We start from the raw sequence: 25,130 nt of genomic DNA, 5'->3' as shown, positions 1-25,130 counted from the left end.
GTGCAAACATCCTCTCTTGGAAACACTGTACTGCTTGATGAGACATTCACATGTGGAGAAAAACCCCAAGAAGAGTCAGACTAATTATATATACTTCTAACAATCTCAGGTGAAATCATACAGACTATTCTTCATATTCAGCAGGTCTGGAGAGATCCTTAGACAGTTCTATCCTTGTCTTCAGGGTGCCTCAATTCATTAGGTTCTTCCTGCCCCATCTCAAACCAGAGGTGGTCTTTGTGGTCCCAGCACCTGCTCTCCACTGTGCACCCTCCACAGGGCTTCTCACTACCTTCAGCCTTGGCGGGGGCGGGGGGAGCGGGGAACGGGAGTTTCTGCAGCAAGAAGGGGGCACTCCCCAGGTGATGCCAAAAGGTTTTAGAGGGGAGAAGCGAGGCAAGTGAGCCCGCCCTCATGATGTCTGGTTGAAAAGGCTCTTATTAAAGGGAGCTCTGATGAGTGCCTTTGCTTTGCTGAAGGCAAATTTACTTAGACAGCAAAAGGAAACCTCAGTAAAACTTTTTTTTTCCTTTTAGTGAAAGTATAATTCATTCCAAGAATTCCCAAAATGCTCCTCTAAACTTTAAAATAAGCAAAACACTATATAAATACTAGCAGTTGTACATAGTTCAAACACAGAATCAGCACAGCTGCACCCCTTACATGTTGTAAGTGTCCAACAGCACCCATATGTACAGTGTATTTATTCTATTTTACAGAGTCCAGAGCATACTGACTATATCAATTTATTAAGAAAACAGTCTTGGGACTTCCCTGGTGGCACAGTGGTTAAGAATCCACCTGCCAATGCAGGGGACATGGGTTCGAGCCCTGGTCTGGGAAGATCCCACAGGCCGCGGAGCAGCTAAGCCTGCGAGCCACAACTACTGAGCCTGCATGCCACAACTACTGAAGCCCACGCACCTAGAGCCCGTGGAGAAGCCACCGCAATGAGAAGCCCTCACACTGCAACGAAGAGTAGCCCCTGCTCACCGCAAATAAAGAAAGCCCGCGCACAGCAACGAAGACCCAACTCAGCCTAAATAAATATATTTAAAAAAAAAAAAAAAAAACTCTTTAAGTCTTTCTTTTTGTTGCCATGTCATTGGTCCTCTCCACAGTTTATGGAGTTCCTGGCCAGATCATAACTTCCTATTAGAACTACTCCTATGGGAACATACAATGAGCTTTAATAAATGACTTCATTCTACTTATTAGGGATGCAATATAGCAAAAAGCAAGAACCTTGAACTGTTCATAAAATAATCAGCATCTCCCCTACTAAGGATGGCTCTAATAATGTGCCATCTATACTTTAGAAATGCTTCCCATCATGTAGGCAAAATATAATCCTCACTAGCCTTCTAATTGTGCTATTTATTGGATGTTTTTACATTAGCATAGCTTTCTGCTTTGCTTGGATTTTATCCAGTAAAAAGATAAATGAAATGATAATTCCGAAAAAATAGCAGCAAAATCCCCACCACAATTAAACTTTTCAGCTATATTTTTCTGAAAGCTAAGCCAGACCAAAGAAAGATGTATCAAGTGGAACTCTGGAACCCTTCCAGGTCCTGCAGATCAGGATCTCCTTTATCTTCAAGGCCAAAGTCATTGTTGGCTTCTTAATAAGCTCATAAGAGACATTTCTGTCATTTACCTTATCTTGACAACCACTAAGGAAAGGGTTAGTGATCCTCTCAGATGGGATCTCTTGTTAAAGCACACGTTTTCTTGTTCCCAAATATATTTTGTATAATGTCAGCAAGGAGTAACAGCTAGGAAAACACAGTTGAAAATGGTAATCATTTTGATTCATTTTAAAGAGCACTGAAATGCCAGCAAATGAAACTTCAAAGACCTTAAGATGATGTCAATTTGTCTTTCAAAAGGGAAATCAGATACGACTTCAAACCCATCAGGATGGTTATCATCCCCAAATCCCAGAAACTAAGTTTGCTTATCCCTGAAATGTGCAAATAATCCCTTTTCCTCCCAGAGGTGGTGAGGATTAAGTGGATGATAATATATGTTAAAGAAAACACTTAGTACAGTGCCAGGCACATCTTAAGTATGCAAACCGGAACGTGTACTGCAGTTTCTCCCTAAGCCAAATTTCTAGGAATCGTAGTCCATACTCGCAGCATCACTTCCTGTGCGCTTTCTCATGGGCTCCTCAGCTGCAACCTACCTTACGGCTGCTCCCTCCACTAAAACTGTTCCGGCAGAGGTTATCGATGACGCTGTCATTGACCTACACGGTGGAAATTCTTAGCTCTCTTGTTACGAGACCCCTCCATGGTAGCTGAAGTGACTGACCACTCACACCACCTTGCTAACAATGCAACTGGTCTTGTTCCCTGTGGTCCCCTTACTCCTCCACTGCCCTCAGAGCCCCTTGAGGGGAGATGGTCTAGGCACAGTGCCTGACATACAGAAGACATCCACCTATGAGCCCTGTAACTAACACAAGCCTCCACGGGGCAGAACCTTCCAACGAATTTGCCCAGGACCCTTAACAGCCCCCCGCCCACCCTGCCGCCCTCCCACCCCGGCTCACCCTCAATCCGCTCACAGAGCTTGTGCAGGCCCTGCAAGGGGCAGCCCTCACACAGCTGGGCCGTCGCCTTCGCTGTCTGCTGCACCGCGGCCACTGTGAAGGCCTGCTTCAGGGTCATCATGATCTCATCCACCTGATCGAAGAGAGGAGACTATAGTCATCAAAAAGTCCATTTAAAATGAGCTGGGCAGATGGGACTTCCCTGGTGGCGCAGTGGTTAAGAATCCGCCTGCCAATGCAGGGGACACGGGTTCGAGCACTGGTCTGGGAAGATCCCACATGCCGCGGAGCAACTAAGCCCGTGCACCACGACTACTGAGTCTGCGCTCTAGAGCCTGTGAGCCACAACTACTCAGCCCGCGAGCCACATCTACTGAAGCCCACGTGCCTAGATCCCATGCTCCGCAACAAGAGAAGCCACCACAATGAGAAAGCCTGCGCACTGCAATGAAGAGTAGCCCCCACTCACCACAACTAGAGAAAGCCCGTGCACAGCAACAAAGACCCAGCGCAGCCAAAAATAAATAAATAAATTTATTAAAAAAAAAAAAAAAAAGCTGGGCAGAGATTTCAGGACTCTGTGGAAAGATTCAGTACTTTAAGATTCTTCTGGACTATTAGTCACAGGTTAATGAATAATAATCATAATACCTGCTAGGATTACACGTAGCCTAGAAACACTACAAATGCTCAAAGCTCTTCAAGGAGATAAGGTAAAAACTAGACGCAAATTAAATACTGAACGAAAACCAACTCTTCTGATCAAAAGTCCAAAATGACATTTGAAAAATGCTAAAGCAGAGGGTGAAAGTGAGCAGGCCTTTAAGAATGATGAAAATTGAAAATGCACATCGAATTAAGTCTCGGGTATGTACTAGCTGGTTATCAAATAGTGACGAAAGAATAATTAAAACCAAATAATATGTCAATGAGGCCATATGGCTTTGCTAAGTAAAGATATCAGTGAGGCTGAAATCCCTCGTAAAGGAGACTTTAAGAACGGCCCCTTCTCACTTACCAGAGCTTCATTTGTGCACTGAAACACATAACAGACGAAATGAAAGCCTCCAGCTCCCGAAGACTCTCGGCAGATAAACCCAAAGTGGTCCACATGTCTAATACCCTGTTGAAGGCAGGGACAAGAACAAGGAATGGTCAGTTATATCCAGAAAAGGCACCACTGCCAGACACGCAACTGAAGATTCACACAGCACAATTTTAAAGGACATTATAAAAGTATTATTTTCTCAGATATTTTAAATGTCTAAAAACATCTCTCAAATGTGAAGTTCTACTAAAATGTTACTCTGATTATCCCCACAATAAGAGAAGTAGGATCTGAAAACTGGAGTTTTTACTGCTCATTTTAGTAGTGAAAGGAAGTGGAGAAAAGCTGACACAAAAAAATGAGAATTCTTCTTCAGTATCAAGGAATAAGCAGATGAGAGATTAACATACAAACACATATGCACACACACGCAAACACATGCAGACACAAAGTTTAAAAGATTTAAAACATATGTACTACTAAAATAACAAATATGTAAATACTGAAGTAAACTGGTAGGAAGAATGAGTCAAAAATTATACACTCAAGAGAAGAGAGACGCTTTTAAAAATAAGATATGAAGGCCAAAGTTCTACCATAGTTTCCTAAGAGCTCTTTTTAATAAATATTAATATGTACGTTTGTTTTGAAAGTATCAGCTAAGAGGCACCTTAATACAGATTAGACATCACCCATAAATATTAATATGCAGCATCTCCTGAAAGCACCATCAGGCAGAGACATGAGTGCTGACAGCTTGAAGGGCAGGTGATCATGTAACCTTGTAAACTGTACCCTTTAGGAAATAATTAAACTATCACATGAAAAAGCAGATATTTAATACTAACATTACAATACAAATAGCAGCAAATCAAGATAAAAAGTATCTTGAGTAAAATTGGCATAGCTCGTTATAATTAACAGATTCTCCAACATCTCTCTATGAAACACACCCAGGAGATGTGCACGCAAGAACTCAAGCAGATCCTGTACTCTGAGGAAAACATCCTCAAAATAGTCACTATTTATTATATTTTAAGGAAGAAGAAATAATGATCTTGGTACCACAAAAGTTATGAATTTTTATAAAGTAAAAATAAGTATCTATTTAAAAATATTAACTGTGTGTGAACGTATATATAAATATGCGCGCGCACACACACACACACACACACCCCTGGAAATCATGACTGTGGAACATTACCACCAATGCCTGAAAAAAAAGAAAAGGAGACCTATTTTCTCCAGTAGGTTATGGTTGCTAAAAGCAAAATCCTTAATTTCAAAATTATATTTATAGTTTGCCTTAATACACAAAAGGAAATGCAAGATCACAAACCCAGTACTTAGAAAGCATACATCTTGTGACCGTAACCACTTCTGCTGAATGACGGTAAAAGTATTCATTAAAAAAATCAAATGGCAATTGAGCTGATAACCCATCTCCATTTACCTGAGAGCAAAAGGATATCTCCTTAAAATTTTTCTCCAACGCTATTTTTTTGGTGTCAGGACTGATGAGGTAAACTTCAGATTGACCAATCTTAAAAGACAAACAAAAAAAGAAACTAGCTTTTTATCAACACTGAATTCAGATTTATACACGAACATTCTCATTTCATAACCTATGAAAATAAAGACTCAATGGGTCAAGCTCCTATAGAATTCTGACCATCTCATGTAGAAAATCACTTCAAGGTCACAATCTATCCTACAGATTTCAGGTAGCACAGACAACCATCAGTGTGTTCACCTACATCAGGCAGCAGTCTTGAGGTGAAAGGACCAAATATACAGAAGATGGCAACTAAGCCTCAGGTTCCCACATCCCCCCTTTGTAAGGAAGAGAGGTTTCTACATAAGTGAACCTCCCAGGAAACAGGAGCTTCTCTTTCAAGATTTCTAGAACACTTCCTAATGATTAGAAAAGTCTTCTTAAATTATTGTTAAAACAATCTACCATTTGTTGAATGCATACTGTGTTAGGTATTCACGACTGCTTACCTGACTTTCTAAAAAAGCTAGAGCGTTAGCACAAATTAACACTGTCTTACATACCTGGGTCAGCGTAACAGATCTCCATTACAGCAGGGGACTGTGTTGCAATAACCACACTGTTAACTGTGCAGCACCCCTCCCTCACCTTGCTGCTCCCTGAACCCAGCTGGCCACAATGAAACCTCTGCTCAGTGAAAATCACTTCCTCAAGAAAGTCTTCCCTGATTCCCCAGATGCCCTCACAGCATCCTTTACTTCTCCTTTACGGCATTTATCACAATTTTAGTGAGACAATTACCTGTACAATCGCCAGTCTCTCATTGGAATCTAAATTCCACGTGGGCAGAGATCATGCCTGTCTTGTTCACTGCTGTATTTCTAACGTATTACACAGGACCCTGTATACAGCAGTCACGTAATAAGTACCTGAAAATAAATGCACTGAGCAGCTTTCCCAATGACACCAAGAGGGTTTTTGCTTTGTTTTGTTTTGTTAAAATATATATCACACATTACAGCACCATACTGACTGCCAACGTAGCACTCTTTTCAGTATACTAGGTCAACCATGAAAAGAGGAAGAAATCGGGCCTCTGACACCCCATCTCGATCTTGAACCTGCATACATCCACACAGCCAGCTTCCTCACTCCCGGGCCATCCTCTGCCCCGAATTAGGCACAGACGCCAAGACTTACATTTAAGCTCATGTTGCTCTCTCTAGTCAGCCTTAGGCCAAAGAAGAGACAGAGGAGGCCGAGGAACAATCCACTCCCTATATTGTCAGAGACCAGCTTGCTACTGGGCCAGCTGAGTCCCATCGGCTCAGACCCAGAGGACTCCCAGGGAGGGCAGCCTGACCAGAAGAGCCGAGATCAGCATGGAACACAGGAGCAGCGACTGCAAGGGACAGCTTCCCTGCCCATGCCTTTTCTGGCAGTTGGCTGTCAGTTTACCAAACCATTTCTAGAAAAAAGTGAGTGAGCAATTGGCTAAACTAATATTTCAGCTTGGGTATCAATTTCAAATATCATGTTATCCCCAAATCTAATTATCCAGATAACAAAGGGTAAGTATTTTACAAATTAGTAAAAATAGTAAAGAAGGGGTATTTTCCAAAAAGATTTTGTTGAAATACATTACTTGAAATTAATATCCATTTTTAAAATCTCCTTTGGGGGCCTCTTTTACACATATTAACTCTTCTTTCCACATTGAAAAGGTGTCTTCACAACCATGGGGGAGGGGGATAAAAGTCATAGAGGATATAAGATAAGAGTCTCTTTTGTGACCCCCTGATGAATTCCAAAGGCTAATTAGGGACTAAATAAGGATTTTATCTTGAGAAAAGAATTATTCAGTATAAAAACATATGGATTCACACATAAATCCAAAAGAAATGCACAAAGAATCTTCACGTGATAAAGCAGATTTTGTTTTAAACACACAGATCAGACTGGGGATGCGCATGAGGCTTTGATAATATTTTACCGTGAAGAGCATAGTTCGATTTTCCTCAATATCCGTTGGCTGCACAATATTGTGTCCACTAATCAGGTGGTTCTCGATGTCGTTCTCCTCAAAGGAGCTGAAAAAACTACTACTCCGCAGGCCTGCGTCCTGAAACTCCTTCCTGAAGGCCAAGGAGCGCAGCCCGGGCTGGGAGAAGGACTTGCGCATCGGCCGTGGGCCCCGCTCCCGGTCCCCCGGCGGCTGCGGCGCAGCCCGGAGCTGATCCGAGGAGAAGCCGCCGCCGCTCACGTGGCTGAAGCCCTCGATGCACTCATCGATCAGGGCGGGCGGGGCCTTCCTGTGCGCCACCGCCACGCGGCCGCAGAACAGCACCTCGAACTTCTTGGCGAAAGTGTCATCGAACTCGGAAGGGCAGCGGAGCTCGTCCTGGCGGGCGATCTTCCCGGCCTGCCGGATGGAGCTGATGATCTCAGGCACCTGCCGGGCAAGGAAGGAGTGTTATTTGGAACCCGCAGTGGCTGGCACGGCACAGGACCCGCATCCACAGAAGCCAACTCCATGCTCTCCCCATCGGCACACGGCGTATTCCATCAGCCTGAAGGAGCATCCCACTGGGAATCTGGGACCAGGAGAGGGAAATGGGCAACTTACACAGAGACAAGAAGGGGAAAAGTATTTACTAAGCACCTCTTCCACGCTGGGGCTACGCTAGAGGATTCGCGCGCCCAACATCCTGCAAGCTTAAGTAAGGAGCTCACAGCCACACAGCCACACGTGCCAAGTCAAACCCAGGCTGGTCCCCCCACTCCAAAGCCAAAGGTCTTCTCCGGGAAGCTGCCACCAGAACATTATGCAGTTATTCTAATTTCATGGCAGTGCGTCTTGGCAGTGCGTCAAGTCTTCCAAAATAAATGATGGGATGAGGAGAACAAGACTGTAATTATCTTATACAACCTTTCTTCTAATCATAACATCATTACTTTCTCTAATGACAACTAACAATTTATTCCTCAGTTTTATATTCCCCAAGAGTTGAATAGTATTGACTACACAGCTAGGAGGTTTTAATCAAGGAGTAAGCAACCCATGACAGTATCATAATCAGGGCAACACACGGGCTTCTTTCCACTGAGCTTCTAAAGCCTTTGATTCCTAATGTAAAGTCATGATCAAGAGAATGAACAAAAGGGTCTCATGTGCTACTGTCGGCACTACTGCTACACCCTCTCATCATTAGCTTCTGACAAGATCCCTCAAAGAAGCCACAGACCGAGATGAGTCCTCAACCGCATGAATAAGCATCTGTGCAATCATCTGGATGATGTACAGCCTCGGTACTAACACAAAACAGGCACAAATTCAATTTTCATAAGGAAGGGCCTAGTTTTTGTTATGCCCTAACACCCAAAGCCAATTTTTCCTTTTCTCTTTGTAAGAAAATCCAATTTAAGACCCAATACCCATAGGCCCGATGTCTTTTTAATGACATGGAGGGAAAAGAACCCCTTTTCAATTCAAGTCAAAGATCAATACATACAGTAAAGGGAGGTGGTTTTAGTGGATTTTAAGAAGCAAGCTTATATTCTGTGTTCATAACATAATCCCCAAAGACCCAACGACTCAAAAGACTTTCTCTTTGTGATTTCGTACCAAGCACACCTTAAAGACAATCTCTGCCATAAAGATTAAGATATATCCTTTCAAGATCTTTTATCGTACAAAAAGTCAGTTTTATCTTCAGAGATTTTATGCTTCAAAAAATTAATTCCTGAAGCATAAGACCTAAATGACACTAAGGAAGCCAGAATTTCAACGTCAAGCAACCATGTGCCCTGAGTATTTGCTTGAGCTGTAGCTCATTCCTCCACTGACAAATAATTACATATCCTGTGGAGGCCTAAAAATTGTTCATCAATATAAAAGGACAGAGAGAAGAAAGTAGAAAGTCTAGATTTCACTCACACCTTTGCCAACCAGTCACTACAGGAACTTGGCAAAAACAGCCTGTTTTTCTCTCTGGGGGAAAAAAAATACTTACAAGATTTTTCAGGTAAAAGTTGTTTCTGTAAGGGTAAAGAATAATGACTTTTTAAAAAAAAAAAAAAGAAAAACGATTTATGCAAGTGAAAACCTTGCCGCTTTTCTGAGCAAGTGGGTAAAATTATTTTATCAGGAGCCATGTGAATCTTCCTAATTATTAACCCCACTCTCTGAACAGAAAATTCAAAGCTTACTCAGTCTTTTGAGGCTTTTTTTAAAACAATAACTGACATTTCTATATGCTGGGTCTTCCACTGCATCTGAAGTGAGTAATGAATGGTGTCTTTCGTTACATATCAAAGGGGAAAGAAAATGTGTGAAGTCACATGAATTTATGGTGACTCAGCACTAAAAGGTACAAACACAAGTAAGACACAAAGTAGAGAACTTGCTTGTTCCCTCGCTTCACAAGGTCAGAGGAGGCTAAAGAGTACATCGTCCTTGGTCAGAGTTGAGCTGTGGTCATTTTTCCTACCACCAATCTCTCCTATCCTTTGATTAGAATCTTCGAAACACACGCTTTAGTCAAAGACCAGTGCCTCTCCCTGCTCTAGCAGGTGCCTCTCCCTGCTCTAGTGAGCTGTGTGAATATGGGTATCAAGGAGATAATTGGGGTTAAAAAAAAAATCTCAGGGATCCTGACAAGAATATAACAACTTCAGAATATTTGAAGGCGTATTGCCAAACACAGTTTCAACAATAAATTGTAAATAGTTAAAAATCTAACGTTTTTAAAACATTTCTGTAAGTCATTCAAGTACACTAGGAGACTAAATAAAAAGTGGACTCCACATGTGCCTAAGTTTGCAAAACTTTGATAGTTTAGTTCCCTTAACCAGAACAGACCTGAGCACTGTTTTTTGAAAAATGAAGGCATATGACAAACCCACAGCTAACGTCATACTCAACAGTGAGAAGCTGAAAGCACTCACTCTAAGATCAGGAACAAGACAAGGATCTCTCGTCACTTTTATTCAACACAGTTTTGGAAGTCCTAGCCAAGCAATCAAAGAAAAAGAAATAAAGGAATCCAAATTGGAAAGGAAGAAGTAAAACTGTCACTGTTTGCAGATGACATGACACTATACATAGAAAATCCTAAAGATGGTACCAGAAAACTACAAGAGCTCATCAATGAATTCAGTAATGTTTCAGGATACAAAATTAATATACTGGGGACTTCCCTGGTGGCACAGTGGTTAAGAATCCACCTGCCAATGTAGGGGACATGGGTTCGAGCCCTGGTCCGGTCAGATCCCACATGCCACGGAGCAACTAAGCCCATGTGCCACAACTACTGAGCCTGCTCTCTAGAGCCTGCAAGCCACAACTACTGAGCCCATGTGCCACAACTACTGAAGCCCGTGCGCCTAGAGCCCACGCTCCGCAACAAGAGAAGCCACCACAATGAGAAGCCTGCACACCACAACTAAGAGTAGCCTCCACTCGCCGCAACTAGAGAAAGCCCGCATGCAGCAACAAAGACCCATTGCAGCCAAAAATAAATAAATTAATTAATTAAAGAAAATTAATACACAGAAATCTGTTGCATTTCTATACACTAACAACAAATTATCAGAAACAGAAATTAAGGAAACAATCTCATTTACCACTGCATCAAAAAGAATAAAACACCTAGGAATAAACATACCTAAGGAGGCAAAAGACCTGTATTCCAAAAACTATTAAGATGCTGATGAAAGAAACTGAAGACAACACAGACAGATGGAAAGACATACCGTGTTTTTGGACTGGAAGAATCAATATTGTTAAAATGACTATACTACCCAAGGCAATCTACAGATTCACTGCAATCCCTATCAAACTACCAATGGCATTTTTCACAGAACTAGAACAAATAATTTTAAAATGTATATGGAAACACAAAAGACCCCGAATAGCCAAACAATCTTGAGAAAGAAAAACAGAGATGGAGGAATCACGCTCCCTGACTTCAGATTATATTACAAAGCTACAGTAATCAAAACAGTATGATTTTGTACTGACACAAAAGCAGACATACAGATCAACAGAACAGGATAGAAAAACCAGAAATAAACCCATACACTTATGGTCAATTGATCTACAATATCTATGACAAAGGAGGCAAAAATATACAATGGAGAAAAGACAGTTTCTTCAATAAGTGATGCTGGGAAAACTGTACAGCTACATGTAAAAGAATGAAATCAGAACATTCTCTAACACATATACAAAAATAAACTCAGAATGGTTTAAAGACCTAAATGTAAGAATGGATACTATAAAACTCCTAGAGGAAAACATAGGCAGAACACTCTTTGACATAAACTGAAGCAATATTTTTTTGGATCCATCTCCTAAAGGGAATAAAAGTGAAGACAAACAAAGGGGACCTAATTACACTTAAAAGCTTTTGCACAACAAAGGACACCACTGACAAAACAAAGACAGTCTAGTAGATGGGAGAAAATATTTACAAATGATATGACCAATAAGGGATTAATATCTAACATATATAAACAGCTCATACAACTTATCAAAAAAAACAAACAACCCAATTTTTAAAATGGGCAGAAGAATAGACATTTTTCCAAAGAAGAAAGGCAGATGGCCAACAGGCACAGGAAAAGATGCTCAACATCACTAATCGTCAGGGAAATGCAAATCAAAACCACAATGATCTCACACCTGTCACAGAATGGCTATCATCAAAAAGAACACAAATAACAAATGTTGGCAAGGATGTGGGGAAAAGCGAACCCTCGTACACTGTTGGTAGGAATGTAAATTCGTGCAGCCACTCTGGAAATCAGCATGGAGGTTTCTCGAAAAGCTAAAAATAGAACTACCATATGACCCAGCAATTCTACTACTGGGTATACATCTGAGAAAAACAAAAATGAATTTGAAAAGATACATGCACCCCAATGTTCACAGCAGCATTATTTACAATTGCCAAGACATGGAAAAAACCTAAGTGTCCATCAACATATGAATGGATAAAGAATAGGTGGTGTATATATATACAATGGAATACTACTCAGCCATAAAAAAGAATGAAAGTTTACCATCTGCAGCAACGTGGATGGATTTGGAGGGCATTATGCTAAGTGAAATAAGTCAAGAGAAAATCACTTATATGTGAAGTCTAAAAAATACAACAAATTTAGTGAATACAACAAGAAAGAAGCAGACTTACAGATATAGAGAACTAGTGGTCACCAATGGGGAGAGGAGCAACATAAGGGTAGGGGAGCGGGAGGTACAAACTACTGGGTGTAAGATAGGTTCAAGGAGGTATTGTGGAACACAGGGAATATAGTCAATATTCTGTAGTAACTGTAAGCGGAAAGTAACCTTTAAAAATTGTATAAAAAATTTTTTAAAAAAGAAAAATGAAGGCATACTGTCCACTTGTGATGAAATCCTGAATTCTCTATTTTTTTTATAAATTTATTTATTTTATTTTTGGCTGCGCTGTGTCTTCATTGCTGCACATGGGCTTTTCTCTGGTTGCGAGAGGGGGCTACTCTTCGTTGCGGTATGCAGGCTTCTCACAGTGGTGGCTTCTCTTGTTGTGGAGCCTGGGCTCTAGGCGCGTGGGCTTCAGTAGTTGTGGCACGCAGGCTCAGTAGTTGCGGTGCACGGGCTCTAGAGCACAGGCTCGGCAGTTGTGGCGCACGGGCTTAGCTGCTCCGCGGCATGTGGGATCTTCTGGACCAGCGATCGAACCCGTGTCCCCTGCGTTGGCAGGCGGATTCTTAACCACTGCGCCACAGGGAAGCCCCTGAATTCTCTATTCTTTATAACTCTGTCCTAGACTCACCTATACTGTTGCTTGTTACATAAGGGAACTGGGCCACTTACTTCATTTTATTTTCAAACATTGTCCTTGGTATGACTGGATGCCAGAAGGTAGGGATTCAGAAGTGTGAGATGAACACAAGGTAGCCCTCTGCCCTGGAAGGGAGTGGGGCCTGGAGGGAAGTTTGGTTAGAACCCTTTACAGTAACAGAGATGGGGTTTGCTGGGAACCTGGACTAAGCAGCAAGCACTGAAGACACAGAGAAAGGCTGCATGAAAGATTCTGGAAGACAGACCCACAAGACTTGGTGATTACCCAGACAGGGGCATTGAGGGTGTGGAAGACGGCACGGGACTCACAGGGCTCTGGCTTAGACTTCTTCAGTAGGGAATACAGAGGCAGCAGGCTTGAAGAGAGATTACAATGAGCTCTGCTCCTGTCCATGCTGAGTACGAACAAGAGGACTTGAACGTAAAGGCATCTAGTGGGCAGCTGGACAAGCCGGCCTGGAGTCCAAGACAGGAGATCTAGACCGGACATCACCAGCACATATACACAGACCAGAGGTGGCTGATGCCTTGAGAACAGAAAAAGGGAAAGTAAAGGAAGAGGGCAAAGATGAGATGTTTAGGATACACCAACATTTCAGGTATAAAGAAGCTGAGGAATCACAGGCAGAGAAGCAGGAGGACAGGCAGGCAGGCAAGGATGATGCCAGAGATGGCAAAGAAAACAAGCACTCCTTCTTCAAGAAAGGGAGAGGAGGGGGCTGAAACTAAACCAAGGGCTGAGACGGGTCTGCTGAAGTTGGCAGCTTACAGACAGACATATATAAAATAAAGAGGGGATGCCCACACTGACCGTCCAAAGTAAGCAAGCAACTGAAAAATGTCTCAGGGTGACACTTTAGTCTGTGAGAACGTATACTTCAAGTTACAATATTTACTGCAAACATACAGACACTTTCAGGGCAAATAGGCTGAGGTCAGTGGAGTTTATTCCCATGATATGATCTGAGTACTTTGAAAAAAATCTGTTTTTAGTTTAGTCACAGCAGTAATATCTACGTCATTTCTGATTGCAGATAAGCAGATAAAGTAAATCAACTAACTGCAGCAAAAACAAGAATCTGAAAAGCATTTTGTTGAGATAAATTCAATGAGGGTTTGAGATTTGGTTTTCTTTCAATAACAGGGATCACAACAAAAATGTAAATTGAAATGAATCACCAATAATGAAGAAACAGGCCCTTTAAGACATAAAAATTTACTGACTGCTCTTCTGTCAACCTATTTGAATTTATACTAAAGGTCAATTTTAAAGCAAGTCTGCACTTATTTCACAGCCAAAACAAGTTTCTTTTGAATTCACATACTACCAAATACACAGTATAGTATGAAGTTTCTGTAGCAGGTTTGAGTGAATATTGTTGTATAAGTAGCCAGAAAATGATACTCTAAGAGAATTAGAAATATTCATTTCTGTAAATAAAGTCCTTATTTAAACCTGTGGGTCAAGTTTCTTTTTAAGGATTTGAGGATTTTAAAGGATTATAAACACACGGCAAGTGTAATTTTATTCACAAGGACTTAGGAAAGAGCTCCTGAAACAGTATTTAGAACAAAAAGCCATTTTGCTGTACGTTTACACGTTTGTTTTTCTGCCAACTAGTAACAAATAAAATATTAAATGAATCTAAAGCAGCCCATATTTGCATTTAGAACTCTAGCATTTCCTCCTGTTATTTAAGATTAAAGCATTCCAGAATTGCAAAAACATGGCAGGCCACACTGTGTTTTGTCCGTTGGATTAAATGTTCCCACACTGCAAGGAGTTAAAACAAGCACTTCAAACAGAAAATAATCATTCCACATAATTATTTTCCAGAAGGAGCAGACTTGTGTTTTCTTTTTGTTGATGAGTGGTTATTTGTACTTACTGGTCATAAACAACGTAAATAGGGGAAGAAAACGAAATTAAACCGTGTCGCCTCACTCTACCTTACATGCCTTGAATTTCACACAAAACGACTAAGAAAATACCTTCTTACTAGTGCTCCATACTCAAGTTATTTAAAGAGAATAAGACAGCTGTCTAACGCTCTCTATATAAGACATGCATGAGCATTCATATTACCCAACAGTCCAGCCTGTCAAGACTAGATTCGAAATAAAGATGTGAATACACCTCATACAGTGAATAAGACGAGATTCCTCCTGGCCTTAGTAGAGGTTCACAGTGCAGGGAGGAAGAGACACGTCTGCATGTGCAATTTCCAATGCGTGCTGGAGAAGGCTGGTCCGCAGGAGAGGTCTGTCGTGACTCCTCAAAGGGAACCAATGCCTCCACTCCTGCTGTGCACTTACAATTAGCCAAAGGGCAGATGAATGCATTACATCTTCCCAAAATAAAGATCAAACGTGCTGTGAGCTGGCTGGGGAAGCGCCTGGCACGTCAGAAACGCTGATGACTGCTGGCCCCTAACGCAGGTCTCACACCCTCAGTCAGGACTGCCTCATCTTTCTATCCTCCAGGTCAAACAGAAGTAGTAGTATTCAGCCACTCTAGTTCTGATATGGCAAACTGGATAAATTCTTATCTTAGTAGCTTTTAAACCCCATGAAAGGTGCAATGCAAACACAAAACCCAGCGTCATGTTCCAAAATAATCGTTTGAAAGGTTCACTACAACCTTCTGGCTAAACTGGCACTTTTCTACAAACACTTAAAACAATGAGACTAAAATCCAACTCGAGAAGCGATTTAATAGCTGCAGGAGCTAACAAAAGAAGGTGGGACAAGAAAGGAAGAGTAGGAGAAGATATTGCTGTAAGATTAGGAAGTTGTTTCGTTAAGTTTTCTAAAACAATTTTTAGAAGCCAAGACGTTTTCAATGGTCAGCATAAACACTGACAGAAATCACTGGACGTTCAACCTGGGAACATGAGTCCTCAAAGTCCAACCCTCTTCATTTAATGCACTGACTCGCAACTCAAATGTGGCCGCACATTAGAACTGCCAATAATTTTAAAAACGAGTGACTACTCATCAGTTGAGGTGAAGCAGCCTGTGGAGGTGGGGCCCTGGCACCTGCAGTTTTTGGAAGCACCTGACAGCTCTCAGCTCTCTTACCACCTGTCCTCTGTCATGCCCCGAGGTAAGGAACGCGCTCCTCTCCCTGCCCGCTACACCATCACACCCAAAATCCATGGGATTATTAAGACCCTAGGCAAGCTGTGAACAGCAATAAAGCAGCCCAACTGCACAGATCCAGACCCTGCTCACAGCACAGATGAACAAACTAGTGAAGACAAAAACACAAGACTCACCACAGATATCTGACAAGCTATTTATACCATTTAAGGGCAAATCTGATTTGCAAATAAACTGACTGTATTTCAGAGGTCTCAGGTTGTTAAACACGTAAGAGCAAATGCCTTATAAGAAATGCTACTCTATAGTTTTGATTAAAGTTTACTTCAAAATAATCTCTCCAAGATCACGGAACATTCACAAATATAATGAGCTAGCAGTTAACCATAGCAATCCCCCGGTATCAGTTACGTATGTTACATAATCTTTGAAGAGGGCTACTGCGGTCTCTCTTCTACAAGGCAGGGCAACTAAAAACGTATAAACGTGCTATAAGAAACCATTAAACAGAGCGCTGACTCCTTCTCCAGGACACATGCCATAATTAGTTTCTATAAATGATGCCCTTTTGAAATTTTATCACTGAGGAGAGATCTTCAATAAAGGAGTATTTGGTCACATAGCGTGCATTTATAAACAAAGCAGTGAAACCAGCTAGAGCACTGGGCACCAATAGTGTTTTGCTTCCACCTAAAATCACCCAGGACCAAACATATTAAACTCGTTAGGTGGGACACACAGGCCCACCCAACCCACAGTTCATGAAGCCACAGTTCCCGGACCATGTCCCCTGCAATGGAAGCAAGTAGTCTTAACCACCGGACTGCCAGGGAAGTCCCCAGACTCGTTTTTAAACTCAGCAGCACAATGTACTCTTTAGTCATCTTTTATTTTCAGTAACAAGCTTAATACACATCCATATAAAAGAAAAATACAAAAACATATAAAGTTAAAGTTGCCTATAATCCCAAGCCCAGAAATATCACAGCAGTTTTTTCCTTACCTACGGCTGCTTGTGTATACTAAATGGTCATTTCCTTTACTTAAAAAAAAAGAAAAAGGATCATAGTGTTCTGTATTTATCATCATGGGCATAGTGTCAACCCATTCTAGAACCATCTCATTCCTTTCCAATCAGAGCATCAATTTCATTCACTGCAAACACTGTACACAATGGAAATACCAAAAAAAAAAAATTTTTTTTAACCTATTCAGGATCCAATTCCAATTAACCTCATGCTACCTGTCATGAACTCTGCTCAATCAGAAGCCGTCCTGGCAAATGTGTGAGGAGCACCCCAAACTTTGCATACACCACTTAGGCTCCCCCTAGCTGCGTTTAGAGCATGAAGTGTTTGTGTGCATGTGGGAAGGGGGGGAGGTAAGTAAAAGAGATGAGAGTGAACCCAGTATTGCTTTTCAGACCACAGAGACACATTCCATTCGGAGGGAGATGGGGGAGAGAGGGCATGTGGGAGCAGAAACAGAATAAACTTTAAAAAGATAGAAAAAGTCAGCCCTAACTCCTTCCCCAGCTGAAGCCATGAATCTACTGCACTGACAGTTCCTACAGGGAACTCTGGAGCTGAAATGTCAAAATAAGCTCCAAACTCTGACACTTCATGTGCAAGTCTGAGCAGGACACCCAGCTTCTTAGAAGCTCGGCATCCTCTTATATCAAAATTGGATATTACCAGCTACCCTTTTAGGTTGTTTTGAGGGGAAAATTAAACAATGTGAAAGTTGTTAGTGTAGAGCCTAGCACATGTTAGTTTCCAAAAAATGCCAACTGTGACCTTCACATTTGCCAAGTAAGAAAAGGTCAACTCTCTATTATTAAAGTAACAGCACCTAAAGACAATGAGCTTGCTATTATTCCAACTGCCTTTCAGTACAGAACTGGTAATAAGTGACAAAAATTTATTCCATATCAGCCAGCCACAGATAATGCCAATCACATTTTTAATGTGACCAAATTTCCAAACATCCTGTAGGCAATGAAACTCTCACCCAGCTCACCCCAAAATATAAGAGTAGCAAAGCTCTGATTAAAATGGAGCTGGGGGGGAAGATGGCGGAAGACTAAGACGCGGAGATCACCTTCCTCCCCACAGATACACCAGAAATACACCTACACGTGGAACAACTCCTACAGAGCACCTACTGAACGCTGGCAGAAGACCTCAGACCTCCCAAAAGGCAAGAAACCCCCCACATACCTGGTTAGGGCAAAAGAAAAAAATAAACAGAGACAAAAGGATAGGGACGGGTCCTGCACCAGCGGGAGGGAGCTGTGAAGGAGGAAAAGTGTACACACACTAGGAAGCCCCTTCGCGGGCGGAGACTGCGGGTGGCGGAGGGGGGGAGCTTCGAAGCCGCGGAGGAGAGCACAGCAACAGGGGTGCGGAGGGCAAAGCGGAGAGATTCCAGCGCAGAGGATCAGGGCCGACCGGTACTCACCAGCCGAGAGGCTTGTCTGCTCACCCGCCGGGGCGGGCGGGGCTGGGAGCTGAGGCTCCGGCTTCAGCTGGAGCGCCGGGACAGGACTTGGGTTGGCGGCGTGAACACAGCCTGCAGGGCGTTAGTGCACCCCGGCTAGCCGGGAGGGAGTCCGGGGAAAAGTCTGGACCTGCAGAAGAGGCGAGAGACTTTTTCTTCCCTCTTTATTTCCTGGTGCGCAAAGAGAGGGGATTAAGAACGCTGCTTAAAGGAGCTCCAGAGACGGGCGCGAGCCGCGGCTAAAAGCGCGGACCCCAGAGACAGACATGAGACGCTAAGGCCGCTGCTGCCGCCACCAAGAAGCCTGTGTGCAAACACAGGTCACTATCCACACCCCCTTCCGGGGAGCCTGTGCAGACCGCCACTGCCAGGGTCCCGGGATCCAGGACAACTCCCCCGGGAGAACGCACGGCGCACCTCAGGCTGGTGCAACGTCACACCGGCCTCTGCCGCCGCAGGCTCGCCCCGCACTCCGTGACCCTCCCTACCCCCAGCCTGAGTGAGCCACAGCCTCCGAATCAGCGGTTCCTTTAACCCCGTCCTGTCTGAGAAAAGAACAGACGCCCTCCGGGGACCTACACGCACAGGCGGGGCCAAATCCAAACCTGAGCCCCTGGGAGCTGTGAGAACAAAGAAGAGAAAGGGAAATCTCTCCCAGCAGCCTCAGAAGCAGCGGATTAAAGCTCCACAATCAACTTGATGTACCCTGCATCTGTGGAATACATGAATAGACAACGAATCATCCCAAATTAAGGAGCCGTGTGGATGAAAGGCTCTTGGTGCTGCAGCCAGGAGTTAGTGCTGTGCCTCTGAGGTGAGAGACCCAACTTCAGGACACTGGTCCACAAGAGGCCTCCCAGCTGCACATAATATCAAACGGCGAAAATCTCCCAGTGATCTCCATCTCAACGCCAGCCCCCAGCTTCACTCAACGACCAGCAAGCTACAGTGCTGAACATCCTATGCCAAACCACTAGCAAGACAGGAACACAACCCCACCCATTAGCAGAGAGGCTGCCCAAAATCATAATAAGTCTACAGACACCCCAAAACACACCACCAGACGTGGACCTGCCCACCAGAAAGACAAAATCCAGCCTCATCCACCAGAACACAGGCACTAGTCCCCTCCACCAGGAAGCCTACACAACCCACTGAACCAACTTTAGCCTCTGGGGACAGACACCAAAAACAATGGGAACTACTAACTTGCAGCCTGCAAAAAGGAGAACCCAAACACAGTGAGTTAAGCAAAATGAGAAGACAGAGAAACACACAGTAGATGAAGGAGCAAGATAAAAACCCACCAGACCTAACAAATGAAGAGGAAATAGGCAGTCTACCTGAAAAAGAATTCAGAATAATGATAGTAAAGATGATCCAAAATCTTGGAAATAGAATAGACAAAATGCAAGAAACAGTTAACAAGGACCTAAAAGAACTAAAGATGAAACAAACAATGATGAACAACACAATAAATGAAATGAAAAATACTCTAGATGGGATCAATAGCAGAATAACTGAGGCAGAAGAACGGATAAGTGACCTGGAAGATAAAATAGTGGAAATATCTACTGCAGAGCAGAATAAAGAAAAAAGAATGAAAAGAACTGAGGACAGTCTCAGAGACCTCTGGGACAACATTAAACACACCAACATTCGAATTATAGGGGTTCCAGAAGAAGAAGAGAAACAGAAAGGGACTGAGAAAATATTTGAAGAGATTATAGTTGAAAACTTCCCTAATATGGGAAAGGAAATAGTTAATCAAGTCCAGGAAGCACAGAGAGTCCCATACAGGATAAATCCAAGGAGAAATTCGCCAAGACACATATTAATCAAACTGTCAAAAATTAAATACAAAGAAAGCATATTAAAAGCAGCAAGGGAAAAATAACACACAAGGGAATCCCCATAAGGTTAACAGCTGATCTTTCAGCAGAAACTCTGCAAGCCAGAAGGGACTGGCAGGACATATTTAAAGTGATGAAGGAGAAAAACCTGCAACCAAGATTTCTCTACCCAGCAAGGATCTCATTCAGATTTGATGGAGAAATCAAAACCTTTACAGACAAGCAAAAGCTGAGAGTTCTGCACCACCAAACCAGCTTTACAACAAATGCTAAAGGAACTTCTTTAGGCAAGAAACACAAGAGAAGGAAAAGACCTACATTAACGAACCCAAAACAATTAAGAAAATGGGAATAAGAACATACATATCGAGAATTACTTTAAATGTAAATGGACTGAATGCTCCCACCAAAAGACACAGATTGGCTGATTGGATACAAAAACAAGACCCATTTATTTGCTGTCTACAAGAGACCCACCTCGACCTAGAGACACATACAGACTGAAAGTAAGGGGATGGAAAAAGGTATTTCATGCAAATGGAAACCAAAAGAAAGCTGGAGTAGCAACTCTCATAGCAGACAAAATAGACTTTAAAATAAAGACTATTAGAAGAGACAAAGGAGGACACTACATAATGATCAAGGGATCGAGCCAAGAAGAAGATATAACAATTGTAAATATTTATGCACCCAACATAGGAGCACCTCAATACATAAGGCAAATACTAACAGCCATAAAAGGGGAAATCGACAGTAACACATTCATAGTAGGGGACTTTAACACCCCACTTTCACCAATGGACAGATCATCCAAAATGAAAATAAAGAAACACAAGCTTTAAATGATACATTAAACAAGATGGACTTAATTGATATTTATAGGACATTCCATTCAAAAACAACAGAATACACATTTTTCTCAAGTGCTCATGGAACATTCTCCAGGATAGATCATATCTTGGGTCACAAATCAAGCCTTGGTAAATTTAAGAAAACTGAAATTGTATCAAGTATCTTTTCCGACCACAACGCTATGAGACTAGATATCAATTACAGGAAAAGATCTGTAAAAAATACAAACACATGGAGGCTAAACAATACACTACTTAATAACGAAGTGATCACTGAAGAAATCAAAGAGGAAATCAAAAAATACCTAGAAACAAATGACAATGGAGACACGACGACTCAAAATCTATGGGATGCAGCAAAAGCAGTTCTCAGAGGGCAGTTTATAGCAATACAATCCTACCTTAAGAAACAGGAAACATCTCGATTAAACAACCTAACCTTGCATCTAAAGCAATTAGAGAAAGAACAACAAAAAAACCCCAAAGTTAGCAGAAGGAAAGATATCATAAAAATAAGATCAGAAATAAATGAAAAAGAAATGAAGGAAACGACAGCAAAGATCAATAAAACTAAAAGCTGGTTCTTTGAAAGGATAAACAAAATTGATAAACCATTAGCCAGACTCATCAAGAAAAAAAGGGAGAAGGCTGAAATCAATAGAATTAGAAATGAAAAAGGAGAGGTAACAACTGACACTGCAGAAATACAAAAGATCATGAGAGATTACTACAAGCAACTCTATGCCAATAAAATGGGCAACCTGGAAGAAATGGACAAATTCTTAGAAAGGCACAACCTGCCAAGACTGAATCAGGAAGAAATAGAAAATATGAACAGACCAATCACAAGCACTGAAATTGAAACTGTGATTAAAAATATTCCAACAAGCAAAAGCCCAGGACCAGATGGCTTCACAGGCGAATTCTATCAAACATTTAGAGAAGAGCTATCACCTATCCTTCTCAAATTCTTACAAAATATAGCAAAGGGAGGAACACTCCCCAACTCATTCTACGAGGCCACCATCACCCTGATACCAAAACCAGACAAGGATGTCACAAAGAAAGAAAACTACAGGCCAATATCACTGATGAATATAGATGCAAAAATCCTAAACAAAATACTAGCAAACAGAATCCAACAGCACATTAAATGGATCATACACCATGATCAAGTGGGGTTTATTCCAGGAATGCAAGGATTCTTCAATACACGCAAATCAATCAACGTGATACACCATATTAACAAACTGAAGGAGAAAAACCATATGATCATCTCAATAGATGCAGAGAAAGCTTTTGACAAAATCCAACACCCATTTATGATAAAAACCCTGCAGAAAATAGGCATAGAGGGAGATTTCCTCAACATAATAAAGGGCATATATGACAAACCCACAGCCAACATTGTCCTCAATGGTGAAAAACTGAAAGCATTTCCACTAAGATCAGGAACAAGACAAGGTTGCCCACTCTCACCACTCTTATTCAACATAGTTTTGGAAGTTTTAGCCACAGCAATCAGAGAAGAAAAGGAAATAAAAGGAATCCAAATTGGAAAAGAAGAAGTAAAGCTGTCACTGTTTGCAGATGACATGATACTATACATAGAGAATCCTAAAGATGCTACCAGAAAACTACTAGAGCTAATCAATGAATTTGGTAAAGTAGCAGGATACAAAATTAATGCATAGAAATCTCTGGCATTCCTATACACTAAGGATGAAAAATCTGAAAGTGAAATCAAGAAAACACTCCCATTTACCGTTGCAACAAAAAGAATAAAATATCTAGGAATAAACCTACCTAAGGAGACAAAAGACCTGTATGCAGAAAATTATAAGATACTGATGAAAGAAATTAAAGATGATACAAATAGATGGAGACATATACCATATTCTTGGATTGGAAGAATCAACATTGTGAAAATGACTCTACTACCCAAAGCAATCTACAGATTCAATGCAATCCCTATCAAACTACCACTGGCATTTTTCACAGAACTAGAACAAAAAATTTCACAATTTGTATGGAAACACAAAAGACCCCAAATAGCCAAAGCAATCTTGAGAACGAAAAACGGAGCTGGAGGAATCAGGCTTCCTGACTTCAGACTATACTACAAAGCTACAGTAATCAAGACAGTATGGTACTGGCACAAAAACAGAAATATAGATCAATGGAACAGGATAGAAAGCCCAGAGATAAACCCACACACAAATGGTCACCTTATCTTTGATAAAGGAGGCAGGAATGTACAGTGGAGAAAGGACAGCCTCTTCAATAAGTGGTTCTGGGAAAACTGGACAGATACATGTAAAAGTATGAGATTAGATCACTCCCTAACACCATACACAAAAATAAGCTCAAAATGGATTAAAGACCTAAATGTAAGGCCAGAAACTATCAAACTCTTAGAGGAAAACATAGGACACTCTATGACATAAATCACAGCAAGGTCCTTTTTGACCCACCTCCTAGAGAAATGGAAATAAAAACAAAAATAAACAAATGGGACCTAATGAAACTTAAAAGCTTTTGCACAGAAAAGGAAACCATAAACAAGACCAAAAGACAACCCACAGAATGGGAGAAAGTATTTGCAAATGAAGCAACTGACAAAGCATTAATCTCCAAAATTTATATGCAGCTTAATAACCAAAGAAACAAACAACCCAATCCAAAAATGGGCAGAAGACCTAAATAGACATTTCTCCAAAGAAGAAATACAGACTGCCAACAAACACATGAAAGAATGCTCAACATCACTAATCATTAGAGAAATGCAAATCAAAGCTACAATGAGATATCATCTCACACCAGTCAGAATGGCCATCATCAAAAAATCTAGAAACAATAAATGCTGGAGAGGGTGTAGAGAAAAGAGAACCCTCTTACACTGTTGGTGGGAATGTAAATTGATACAGCCACTGTGGAGAACAGTACGGAGGTTCCTTAAAAAACTACAATTGACCCATATGACCCAGCAATCCCACTACTGGGCATATACCCTGAGAAAACCATAATTCAAAAAGAGTCATGTACCAAAATGTTCATTGCAGCTCTATTTACAATAGCCCAGAGATGGAAACAACCTAAGCGTCCATCATTGGATGAATGGATAAAGAAGATGTGGCATATATATACAATGGAATATTACTCAGCCATAAAAAGAAACGAAATTGAGCTATTTGTAATGAGGTGGATAGACCTAGAGTCTGTCATACAGAGTGAAGTAAGTCAGAAAGAGAAAGACAAATAGCGTATGCTAACACATATATATGGAATTTAAGAAAAAAAATGTCATGAAAAACCTAGGGGTGAACAGGAATAAAGACACAGATTTACTAGAGAATGGACTTGAGGCTATGGGGAGGGGGAAGGGTAAACTGTGACAAAGTGAGAGAGAGGCATGGACATATATACACTACCAAACGTAAGGTAGATAGCTAGTGGGAAGCAGCCGCATAGCACAGGGAGATCAGCTGGGTGCTTTGTGACTGCCTGGAGTGGTGGGATATGGAGGGTGGGAGGGAGAGAGACGCAAGCGGGAAGAGATATGGGAACATATGTATATATATAACTGATTCATTTTGTTGTGAAGCTGAAACTAACATACCATTGTAAAGCAATTATACTCCAATAAAGATGTTAAAATGAAAAAAAAAAAAAATGGAGCTGGGGAAGGAGGACATTCCCTTTTCCTTCCTCCTGCCAGCCCTGAGGTGTCACAAGGCCCACAGGAACAGAGTGAAAACCACTACCTTACAAAACTACACAGGTCTGTGAGTGGCAAACAGTTTCTGTGGCACTTTCAGGACAGCCCTACAAACTTCAGAGCAGAAAACACCTAAATTCTTGAACGTCAGC

General features: G+C 41.6%; 1 protein-coding gene across 6 annotated transcripts in view; it reads right to left on the bottom strand.

Annotated features, from left to right (window-relative positions):
• The window catches only part of TBC1D1 (TBC1 domain family member 1), a 231,539-nt gene that overhangs the window by 97,074 nt on the left and 109,335 nt on the right, over positions 1-25,130 (bottom strand). For all 6 annotated transcript variants that reach the window (XM_030881028.3, XM_030881020.3, XM_060299238.1 and 3 more), the window contains 4 exons: positions 7,097-7,555; positions 5,062-5,151; positions 3,579-3,683; positions 2,561-2,693 (listed from right to left, as the gene is read on the bottom strand). In XM_030881028.3, the coding sequence (XP_030736888.2) occupies positions 2,561-2,693; positions 3,579-3,683; positions 5,062-5,151; positions 7,097-7,555 (787 nt within the window). The remainder of the gene's footprint in view (positions 1-2,560; positions 2,694-3,578; positions 3,684-5,061; positions 5,152-7,096; positions 7,556-25,130) is intronic.

The sequence above is a fragment of the Globicephala melas genome, chromosome 5 (genome assembly GCF_963455315.2).
Source record: "Globicephala melas chromosome 5, mGloMel1.2, whole genome shotgun sequence".
Classification (NCBI taxonomy): Eukaryota; Metazoa; Chordata; class Mammalia; order Artiodactyla; family Delphinidae; genus Globicephala; species Globicephala melas.
Note: the sequence above shows the minus strand (reverse complement) of the source record. Positions and strands in the feature narration are given on the sequence as shown.